The sequence below is a fragment of the Triticum urartu genome, chromosome 2 (genome assembly GCF_003073215.2).
Source record: "Triticum urartu cultivar G1812 chromosome 2, Tu2.1, whole genome shotgun sequence".
Lineage (NCBI taxonomy): Eukaryota > Viridiplantae > Streptophyta > Magnoliopsida > Poales > Poaceae > Triticum > Triticum urartu.
The window spans coordinates 649,463,952-649,475,590 of NC_053023.1; the positions used below are offsets into that span (position 1 = coordinate 649,463,952).

General features: G+C 46.3%; 1 protein-coding gene across 1 annotated transcript; it reads right to left on the reverse strand.

The window, feature by feature from the left end:
- Positions 1 to 9,903: 9,903 nt before the first annotated feature.
- On the reverse strand, positions 9,904 to 11,049 carry LOC125533884 (ethylene-responsive transcription factor 6-like). The gene has a single exon (XM_048697213.1). It carries the CDS (start codon positions 10,960 to 10,962, stop codon positions 9,952 to 9,954), a length of 1,011 nt encoding a protein of 336 aa, XP_048553170.1. The 5' UTR covers positions 10,963 to 11,049; the 3' UTR covers positions 9,904 to 9,951.
- Between the last annotated feature and the right edge of the window lie 590 nt (positions 11,050 to 11,639).

Consider the following 11,639-nt stretch of genomic DNA (forward strand, 5'->3'; position numbering starts at 1 on the left):
TAAACCAACTAGCATCAACTACAAGGAGTAATCAACACTACTAGCAACCTACTAGCACCAATCCCGGTCTTTGAGACAAGAATTGGATACAAGAGATGAACTAGGGTTTGGAGATGAGATGGTGCTGGTGAAGATGTTGATGGAGATTGCCCTCTCCCGATGAGAGGAGCGTTGGTGATGACTATGGTGATGATTTCCCCCTCCAGGAGGGAAGTTTCCCCGGCAGAACAGCTCTGCCGGAGCTCTAGATTGGATCCGCCAAGGTTCCGCCTCGTGCGGCGGAGTCTCATCCTGAAAAGTTCCTTCTTATTTTTTTTCTCATCGAAAGACCTCATATAGGAGAATATGGGCATCGGAGAGCCACCAGGGGCCCACGAGATAGGGGGCGCGCCCTAGGGGGGCGCCCCCCCCCCCCACCCTCGTGAGCAGGGTGTGGGCCCCCTGGCATTCATCTTTGGCGTGGATTTTTCTTTATTTCTTTTAAGAAGTTCTGTGGAGTTTCAGGACTTTTGGAGTTGCGCAGAATAGGTCTCTAATATTTGCTCCTTTTCCAGACCAGAATTCCAGCTGCCGGCATTCTCCTTCCTTGTGTAAACCTTGTAAAGTAAGAGAGAATAGCCATAAGTATTGTGACATAAAGTGAAATAACAGTCCATAATGCGATAAATATCGATATAAAAGCATGATGTAAAATGGACGTGTCAAACAGCGACGCCCTCCGGCCAGAGGGTTGGGGTGGGGGAGTGCTCGGGCAGGCGGCGCCCGCGCCTCCCTCCCCCAGTTTCCCGTCCGTGGGGCTTGGGTGCCATCCGCCGCCTCCTCCGGTATCCTTGGCTGATTCTTCAGCGCGAGGTTCTACCCGGGAGGAGGTCATTGCCTTTGGTGGGATCCCCGACCCGGTTTCTGCGGGGCGACGGATGAGCTCTCGTCTCCAGGACCACCCTGAGGTTGACGACATGCAGCAGAGGTGCGCTATGAGGGCGACCAAGCTTCGTGACATTGAGGTCACCACTGGTATGTCAGACAACATGTCTAATTCTATATTGCATTTTTCTAAAGATGAAATTATTAATAATGCCAACCAATTAAGAGTTTCTCTAGGGAGTACTAATAGTGAAATTTCTAACTCGGTTAATGATCTTGTAGATTTGGAAACGGAACGCGCTGTAGAAACAATTTGAAACTTAGCAGCAGTAAAACCTATGAATGATGCGGAGATTGATGCGTTAGGGGTAAGAGTGCTAGATAATTTTTTTGCGGATCTTGCACCATCCACTCTTGAATCTGTGGAAGAGGATATAGTTCTAGAGGATGCAGTAGCAAGACCAACTGACCCCGGTTATGAGGACCGGGAGGAGGACCATAGTAAACCTAAGCGCAAGTGGAAGCGGAAGGTTTATCCTGCTTTCGCGGTTCGTAGGAGTGCTAGGATTCGAAAGGCCAAAAAAATTCACAATGACTTATGAAAGGAATCTTTGGGAATAGCAGAGGTCTGAAGGACTTGGCTAAAAGAAGGTTTCTTGTTGAGGCGTCTCTTGAGCATCGATTAGATTTCATTGCTCTGTCTGAAACTGGTAGGCATAATTTTACGCCCCAGTTTCTCAACACTTTATCGGGTGGTGTCGATTTTGATTGGCATTGCCTTCCTTTGAGAGGAAGATCGGGTGGGATCTTGCTTGGAGTGAGATGCAATTCACTGGAAGCCCGAAGTGTGGTAATGGGTGACTTCGCGGTTAAATTTCGGGTCAGGTCCAAAGCTGATGGGTTTAACTAGCCTTTGGTGGCGGTGTATGGTGCCGCACAACCCGAGCTTAAACCAGAGTTTTTGGCGGACCTGGTTCGAATCTGCGGATCCGAGCAGCTCCAATTTTGGTTGGAGGGGACTTCAACATCATAAGGAGGAGAGAGGAAAAGAATAATGATAATTTTGACGGCAGATGGTCGTTTATGTTCAATACCATTATTGAAAGCTTGGATCTGAGAGAGATAGAGCTTTCTGGTAGAAAGTTTACCTGGGCTAACGCTTTGCCAAACCCGACGTATGAGAAGCTGGATCGAGTTCTAGCGAGTGTTGAGTGGGAACAGAAGTTTCCTCTCGTCACGGTCCAGGCTCTCTCGCGGGGAATATCGGATCACACACCTTTATTCGTGGACTCAGGTGAGCCAAACCACGTGGGAAACAAAAACACCTTTTCGTTCGAACTTGCATGGTTTGAACGAGAAGGTTTCTTGGATCAAGTTGCCAGGGAATGGGCTAAAGATGTAGGAGGTACGACCTCTGTCCAGCATTGGCAGAACAAGATTAGGCATTTGAGAAGTTTCCTATGGGGATGGGCTAAACACCTTAGTGGTGTTTATAAAGTTGAAAAGGAAAGACTCCTTTCTCTGATTCAGTCCCTAGATATAAAAGCCGAATCCACGATTTTGCAATCTGCAGAGCTACAGATTAAGCTAGATGCGGAGATGAGGTTGAAAGAACTTCTCTGCGAAGAAGAATTGAAGTGGGTGTTGCGGGATAAGGTTCGCAGAGTGGTCCAGGGGGACGCAAACACTCAATTCTTTCACTTGATTGCTAATGGCAAGCACAGAAAGAAGAGAATCTTTCAGCTTGAGCAAGATGAAGGAACGATTGTAGGGCAGGACAACCTGATAATGTACATCACCGAATGTTACAAGCAGTTATTTGGACCTCCGGAGGATAGTTGTGTATCCCTCGATGAGTCCAGGATTGAGTATGTGCCTCAATGCTACCTCTTTTAGCATTGCGTTGGTTTTCCCCGAAGAGGAAGGGATGATGCAGCAAAGTAGCGTAAGTATTTCCCTCAGTTTTTGAGAACCAATGTATCAATCCAGTAGGAGGCTACGCGCGAGTCCCTCGTACCTGCACAAAACAATAAATCCTCGCAACCAACGCAAATAGGGGTTGTCAATCCCTATAGGGCCACTTACGAGAGTGAGATCTGATAGATATGATAAGATAAGATTTTTGGTATTTTTATGATAAAGATGCAATGTAAAATAATGGGAAAGTAAATAGCAAAGTAAATAACTAGGTAGTAGGAGATTGATATGATAAAGATAGACCCGGGGCCATAGGTTTCACTAGTGGCTTCTCTCGAGAGCATAAGTATTCTACGGTGGGTGAACAAATTACTGTTGAGCAATTGACAGAATTGAGCATAGTTATGAGATTATCTAGGTATGATCATGTATATAGGCATCACGTCCGAGACAAGTAGACCGACTCCTGCCTGCATCTACTACTATTACTCCACTCATCGACCGCTATCCAGCATGCATCTAGAGTATTAAGTTAAAAACAGAGTAACGCCTTAAACAAGATGACATGATGTAGAGGGATAGACTCATGCAATATGAAGAAAACCCCATCTTGTTATCCTCGATGGCAACAATACAAATACGTGCCTTGCTGCCCTTACTGTCACCGGGAAAGGACACCGCAAGATTGAATCCAAAGCTAAGCACTTCTCCCATTGTAAAAAATATCAATATAGTAGGCCAAACCAAACTGATAATTCGAAGAGACTTGCAAAGATAACCAATCATACATAAAATAATTCAGAGAAGATTCAAATATTATTCATAGATAGACTGGATCATAAACCCACAATTCATCGGTCTCAACAAACACACCGCAAAAAGAAGATTATATTGAATAGATCTCCACAAGAGAGGGGGAGAACATTGTATTGAGATCCAAAAAGAGAGAAGAAGCCATCTAGCAACTAACTATGGCCCCGTAGGTCTGAAGTAAACTACTCACACTTCATTGGAGAGGCTATGGTGTTGATGTAGAAGCCCTCCGTGATCGATGCCCCATCCGGCGGAGCTCCGAAACAGGCCCCAAGATGGGATCTCGTGGATACAGAAAGTTACGGCGGTGGAGTTAGGGTTTTGGCTCATGTTCTGATCGTTTGGGGGTACGTGGATATATATATAGGAGGAAGAAGTACGTCGGTGGAGCAACAGGGGGCCCACGAGGGTGGAGGGCGCGCCTGGGGGGGTAGGCGCGCCCCCTACCTCGTGGCCTCCTGTTAGTTGGCTTGACGTAGGGTCCAGGTCTCGTGAGTTGTATTCGGTGAGAAAATCACATTCCCAAAGGTTTCATTCCGTTTGGACTCCGTTTGATATTCCTTTTCTTCGAAACCCTAAAACAGGCAAAAAACAGCAATTCTGGGCCTTCGGTTAATAGGTTAGTCCCAAAAATAATATAAAAGTGGATAATAAAGCCCAATAATGTCCAAAACAGTAGATAATATAGCATGGAGCAATCAAAAATTATATATACGTTGGAGACGTATCACTCAACTAACTGCTCAGGATAATGATGTTCTAGTTGCTCCTTTCTCGGAGAAGGAGGTGTTTGATGCTATAGCGCAGATGAAAAACAATAAGGCTCCCGGGCCTGATGGATTCCCGACGGAGTTTTACAAAAGATGTTGGCACATTATTAAGGGGGATCTAATTCCAATGTTCCACGATCTTTTCTTTGGGCAGCTTCAGTTATTTCACTTAAATTTTGGAACAATAACATTGCTTCCTAAGAAAATGGATGTTGTGAGAATCGAGCAGTTTTGGCCAATCTGCCTTCTCAATGTTAGTTTCAAATTTTTCACCAAGGTTGGGACTAATCGGCTCACGCAGATTGCGCATTCTGTGGTGCAGCATTCCCAAACTGCGTTCATGCCAGACAGAAACATCCTAGAAGGGGTGGTGGTCCTGCATGAAACGCTCCATGAAATCCACTCGAAAAAATTGGATGGAGTCATCTTTAAGGTGGATTTCGAGAAAGCGTACGATAAAGTAAAATGGCCATTCCTACAACAGGCGTTGCGTATGAAAGGCTTTGATGAAATCTGGTGACGCCGGGTGGAATCATATACGCAAAAAGGGAGTGTTGGAATCAAAGTGAATGACGAGATCGGTCATTATTTCCAGACACAAAAGGGCCTGCGGCAAGGGGATCCGATGTCCCCTATATTGTTCAACATTGTAGTGGATATGTTGGCAATTCTGATAGGAAGGGCGAAGGAGGCTGGTCAAGTGGGTGGCCTGGTACCCCATCTCGTTGATGGTGGTGTGTCCATCCTCCAGTACGTTGATGATACAATCATCTTTATGGAGCATGACTTGGCAAAAGCGAGAAATATGAAGCTGGTGTTATGCTTATTTGAACAATTGACCGGGTTAAAAATTAACTTTCACAAAAGCGAATTGTTCTGCTTTGGTAGGGCCAATGATGAACAAGAGGCTTATAGGCAATTGTTTGGGTGCGATTTGGGGGCTTTACCTTTCACTTACTTAGGAATACCAATCCACCATCGTAAGCTGACAAACAGAGAGTGGAAGTGTATCGAAGATCGTTTTGAAAAGAAGATGAGTTGCTGGAAAGGCAAGCTCATGTCATACGGAGGCCGATTAATTCTGATTAATTCGGTTCTCACCAGTATGCCTATGTTTCTGTTGTCTTTCTTCGAAGTCCCAGTTGGAGTTAGGAAAAGACTGGACTTCTATAGATCATGTTTCTTTTGGCAAGGTATGAGCTAAAAAGAAAATACCGGTTAGCCAAATGGGATATCATCTGTAGACCGAAAGACCAAGGGGGTCTTGGTATTGAGAATCTTGAAGTTAAGAACAGATGTCTTCTCAGCAAGTGGTTGTGGAAGTTATCAAGTGGGACTGACACCACTTGGGCACAAATCCTCCGTAACAAGTATCTTCAAACCAAAACTTTGTCTCAGGTGACAGTAAGACCGACTGATTCACCCTTCTAGAAAGGGATTATGAAAGTAAAGCTTTCCTTGTTTAATAGGACAAAGTTTATTGTTGGTGACGGTGCCAGTACGAGATTCTGGGAGGATACTTGGCTTGGAGAGGCACCTTTAGCCATCCAATACTCGTCTTTGTATCGTATAGTTCAAAGACGTGAGATTTTTGTTGCAACGGTATTACAATCGATCCCCCTTAATATTTAGTTCAGAAGGGCATTAGTGGATAATCGTTGGGAAGAATGGTTACATCTAGTAAGGAGATTAATGGACATTCAGCTTTCCCAACAACCAGATGAATTACGCTGGAAGCTCACTAGGTCTGGAGTTTTTACTGTTAAATCAATGCATGTTGATGTTTTCAATTCAAGCTCGATCCCTAGTTCCAAACATGTTTGGGCTGTCAAAGTACCTTTAAAAATCAAAGTGTTTATGTGGTTTATCCATAAACAAGTTATTTTAACCAAGGACAACTTAACAAAGCGTAATTGGACAGGACCTACTGGGTTTAGTTTCTGTGATCGGGATGAGACGATCAAACGCCTCTTTCTTGATTGCCCGCTAGCTAAAGTTTTATGGAGGACGATCCATATTGCTTTTAATATTACTCCACCGAGTTCCGTCAACACGTTATTTGGAACGTGGCTTAACGGGGTACAGCCCGAGTTAGCAAAACATATTCATGTAGGAGTCTGTGCCTTCGTGTGGGCGCTCTGGAATTGCAGAAATGACTTGGTTTTTAATAGGATAACACACATTCATTTTTTGCAGGTTATTTTCAGAGCCACGACGTTGATCCGTTCGTGGTCGCTACTCACTCCGACGAAGGCCAGGGAGCGTTTGGTTACTAGATCTATCCGTTGAGAGATGGTAACTCGGGATATCTTCAACCGGTTTGGATGGCGATCATGTAATAGGATAGGCAATTAGTTTACCTATCTCTTTTTGTGCCAGCCGGATGTGGCGTCTTTTGTTTGGCTAGTTTGTGTTTCTAGCCTATTTTGGCTCTGTGTGAGCTTTGTTCGCTTTTTAGTTGGAGACTTTAAGACCTTGTTGGAACTTATATTTTTGATTTAATAGGATGGCCATATGCATCGTTCTGATGCAGAGGCCGAGGAATCCCCCTTTTCAAAAAATAACAAGCAGAAACTGCCATTGTTTGATCTCATGTCACAACTAAAACTGCCAGCAAACAACGTTCGATTGTCATTCCCTCCCCAACGAACATCAACCTGATAGCATTACTGAAAAATAAAGAGAATCTTGTTTGCGGAACATCGATCGAAAAGAAAAGGCCGACTGTCCAATTTGAACCGATGAACATCAAACCCTTATCACGGTGGTTGTTGCACTGATGTAATAGATCAAACACTAGCTTGACAACATTTCCATGGATAGCAAGACGCATGTAATAACTTTGTTCAATTTTTTTGAACCGGGCGAATCCCCTTTCCGTTACTTGAACATAACGGAAATACAACCAAGTTCAGCAAATAGGACGGGAAAGAGGAAAGCGGGTTCAAGCATCGCCGGGAAACCCACCATGAGCACTCGCCATCGAGATTACTCACCATGGGGCGAAAACCCAACGACACCTTAAGTCCAGGACCCTAACATCTAACTCACAATTTTTAACAAAAGGCCACTACTCAGATCAGAGCAACATGCTCCACAGCAACCTCACACATGAGGTATCTCGAATCAAAAGCGATAAAGCAGAAGTCGCAGCAGATCATCTTCCTTCTTCTCGGTCTCTCTCTCAGTGCACTCCTCCATCCTGATGTGCCGTTGCGCAAATCCTCATCATGCGAGACGCATTGTTCTTCAGTAGAGCACCTCCAGCCCTCAGATTCGCCACATCCTCCTGCTTCATCAGTCCTGCCCAGTAACAAAGAAGTGCACATGCAGAAAAAATGCATTCAAATGAGGTTTTGAGAGGGATGTGCTCAAAAGTAGATCGATTGCGGCAGGTCCAAATAGCCCAACATAGAGCTGCAATGCCCACTGTATAAAAGACATCGCCATCCGGGAAAAAAGTATAACACCAAACAAAAGCCTGCCACAAGTTGTTAGGGAACAGGTCTGTGCCAAACATACACCCAACCACTCTCCAGGTAACTCTGGCAACGGGGCAGGTAAAAAAGAGATGCTGGGAGGTTTCCCTCTCCCCACAAAAAGAGCATTTGGGTTCCCCCTTCCATCCTCGACGTTTCATCACATCTCTGGTCAGCACCGCATCTTGCGATAGCTGCCACATGAAAATTTGAATTTTCAAAGGAATATGTGCTTTCCATATCCAGCGGTAATCACAACCAGCAATGTTTCTTTCTAGGTAGGTATATAAGGCTTTAGTGGTATAGTAGGGCTTTGGACCCAGTCCCCATTTGATACTATCATTTTCCATAGATACACAGGTTTCCCTAACCGTCAACACCATTTTCTTCCATTGCTCGTTAAGTTCAGAGGTCAATCTCCTTCGGAAGAAGGTGACAGGGTTAGCATCCAAACAATCCTTCATGACACAATCAGTATTATTGCAAATGGCAAAGAGCTGAGGAAATTGTTCAGCAAATGGAGCTTGGTCGCCAACTGGATCAGTCCATAGTCTGGCTATGTTGCCAGAATGCACGACAACTTTCCTCCCAGCCATATATAGATCTTTCACCTTCATAATGGCCTTCCAGCATGGGGAGTCATTGATTCTCCCCTTAACTGAGGCTACCGTATCTCTACCCAAATATTTAGCTCTAATAATATCTTGCCAAAGCCCTTGTTTCATCTCAAGTTTCCACCACCATTTCACCAACAGGCATGTATTTTGTTTGTGGAGGTCTTTCACACCCAAACCCCCTTTTTCCTTGGATCTACAGATCCTAGACCATCTGACCAGGTAATATCTTTTTCTATTTTTAGTCACCTGCCAGAAAAACTTCCTTCTGTGCTTATCCAACCTCTTTATGATGGTTTTAGACAAAAGGAACATAGACATATAATAGTAAGCAATGCTGGAGATATTAGCATGTAATAAAGTCAGCCTTCCCCCCGAGGAGGCATTACTTCCCAATCTAGATTCGCACCTCTTGACAAATTTTGCCTCTAGGTATTCCCAGTCTACGCCTTTCAGGGTTGAATAGCTAATAGGAACACCAAGGTATTTCATTGGGAAATGCCCAATCTGGCAGCCAAAGATATCAGCATATTCTTTCAAAATGTTCTCATCCCCTCCCACACTAAGAATCTCGCTTTTCTGAAAGTTAATTTTCAACCCTAACATAAGTTCGAACATATACATCAACAGTTTCATGTTGATGCTTTTTCAGGGTTGTGATCAATGCACAGTATTGTGTCGTCTGCATATTGCAGAATGGCCACTCCCTTATCTACCAAATCCGAGGCCAACCCATCAATCAGCCCGTTTGCTTGTGCTTGTAGAACCATCTTACACAAGCACTCAGCAGCAATATTAAACAAGAAAGGGGACACGGGATCTCCTTGCCGCACCCCTTTGTGGCTCTGAAAATAAGGTCCCGAGGTATTATTTAGTTTCACACTAACCGTACCATTGTGGAGGATCTTCTTCATCCACCCGCACCAAGTTTCACCAAAGCCTCTAATCTCAAGGCATTTAAGCAAAAAATCCCAGTTAACCTTGTCGTAAGCTTTCTCGAAATCAAGTTTAATAATGATGCCAACTTTCTTCTTTATATGAGTATGATGTAGAATTTCATGTAAAGTAAGCACCCCATCCATGATATTTCTGTGTTTAATAAAGGCGTTTTGGTGCTTGCTAAACAAGATGTCAGCATAGGGGGCTGCTCTGTTATCCAACACCTTTGTGATCAACTTATATGGGCATCTAAGCAAGCAAATAGGCCTAAACTGTTGAATTTTGTTCGCACCATTGATCTTAGGAATCAAAGTAATGATCCCGTAATTTAATCTTTGAACATCAAGTGTTCCCTCATACATGGCCTCAAAAAGCCTCATAATATCATTTTTAACAATCTCCCAACAATGTTGGTAGAATTCTGCTGGAACGTTCAATTATAATAACTTTGTTCAATTATAAATCTAGTGTTCAACAAGTGTTGTGTGTGGGTGCCTACTCTGTTTTTCTGACAAACACAGGAAACATTCTATCGCTTAATGAACCATCCTTCAATTAACTAACACTAAGCTGCGGGAAACCCAAGGCCGGGTGTGGCGACAGGGGCGACAGCAACGGCATGCCTCCCATCAGCGCCTCCCAGTACTCCAAGCCCGAGCTCGACGGCGTGCGAGGAAACCCTCCCTCCGACGTCGTGGCCACCGACGTCACCGTCGAAGACGCTGTCCCCCGCGACACGGACGAGGGCGTGTCCCACGACACCCGGGCCGACGACGGCGACGGCGCCTCGGCCTTCACGGCCTTGTTTATTACCACTCCGGTCACCTCGACGTCAGCGTCCTCGTCCTGTGATCTCTTACGTTTGTTCGTCGCGCCTGCTGTCTGGGACGCCGGACCGGAAGGCGGCGGCGCCCACAGCTCGGCGCCGCGGGTGCCGACCTCGTTCGGAAAGTTAAGAATGGCCTTGGCGCCGCGCATCCCGAAGGCGGCGCGGTCGTAGGCACGCGCGGCCTCCACGGAGGTGTCGTAGGTGCCGAGCCACACGCGGGAGCCCCGGCGTTTTGGGTCGCGGATCTCAGCCGCGTACTTGCCCCATGGCCGCTGCCGGACGCCGCGGTACTTGCGGAGGTCCTCGACCGGCGCCGGCGCTGGCGCTGCGGCGGCAGCCGTCCCCGCCCACCGGAACGTGCCCTGGGGCGGCACCGAGATGGTCAGCGTGGACGACAGCGCCCTCACAGGAGAAGGCTCGCCCCCGAACTGTATCATCACCGGCTCTGGCGCCCGGAACACCACCGGGGCAGCCGGATATGAGTTCACGTACTGGTGCGTCAGGTCCATGTAACCCAGCATCTGCTCCTGCCGCTGCCCCTGCTGCGGGAAGAACATGGGCTGCTGCAGGTACGCTTCCGGTTCGGCCGCGGAAGGTGGCAGCACGGGGAAGGTGACGTCGTCGCAAAAGGGGCCCTGATCATGGTTAGCCGTCGCCAGGACACCGCCGTCGGCGCCGAGGAGGTGCTCGCGGATGAGGTCGAGAGCGAAGTCGTCGACTTCTCCGGCGAACTCCATGGTGCTTATGCTTATTACGGTTCGCCTTTCAGTCGATGAGAATCGTGAGAAAGAGAGAGAGAGATGGCGGCACGGTAGAGAAGTGCTACTGGGTGGGTGCCAGTGGCAAGTTTGTTTGCGGGTATGTTTGATTTGCCTGAGGACAAAAGTACTTATAGGCCAGCTGAGAGAGAAGGAGATCCGACGGCAAGGCCTATGCATGTACGCGGGAGGCGGGACCCACTTCTGAGGCATCGGGGTCGTACTCGATCTCGTCACTGTCCGTGGAAGGGCTTCATGTTGCTGCACGTAGTAGAGTAGTACCAGCGATTTTGCACCCACATCCTATTCAAATTTGCTGCGCTGAGATGTTTACTGCATGTGCAATTTGTGGGTATTTTCGTCGTCAAACTCAAACATATAGGCAGTTGATATTTTTGACTAGCTACACGGCAAGATATTTCCGGAGTCGTGTCAATGTAGAGCAGGGGTGCGCATACATCCATGACATGACAAGAGCATCGACCATTCCGCTCACACTTTACCAAAAATTTATTATGACACGCAGAAAGGCTACCTATTGGCTGCTGTCCATACATACCAGAGCTTGCCATGAATCGTTACGTGTCTCTCTCTCTCTCTTTTCCATACACAAAAAGGAGTGTATATATACAATAGTTTCATTCTTATACTGAAGG

Coding starts and splice junctions, on each gene's coding strand:
- LOC125533884 (XM_048697213.1), bottom strand. CDS start 10,962: ATGGAGTTCGCCGGAGAAGTCGACGACTTCGCTCTCGACCTCATCCGC.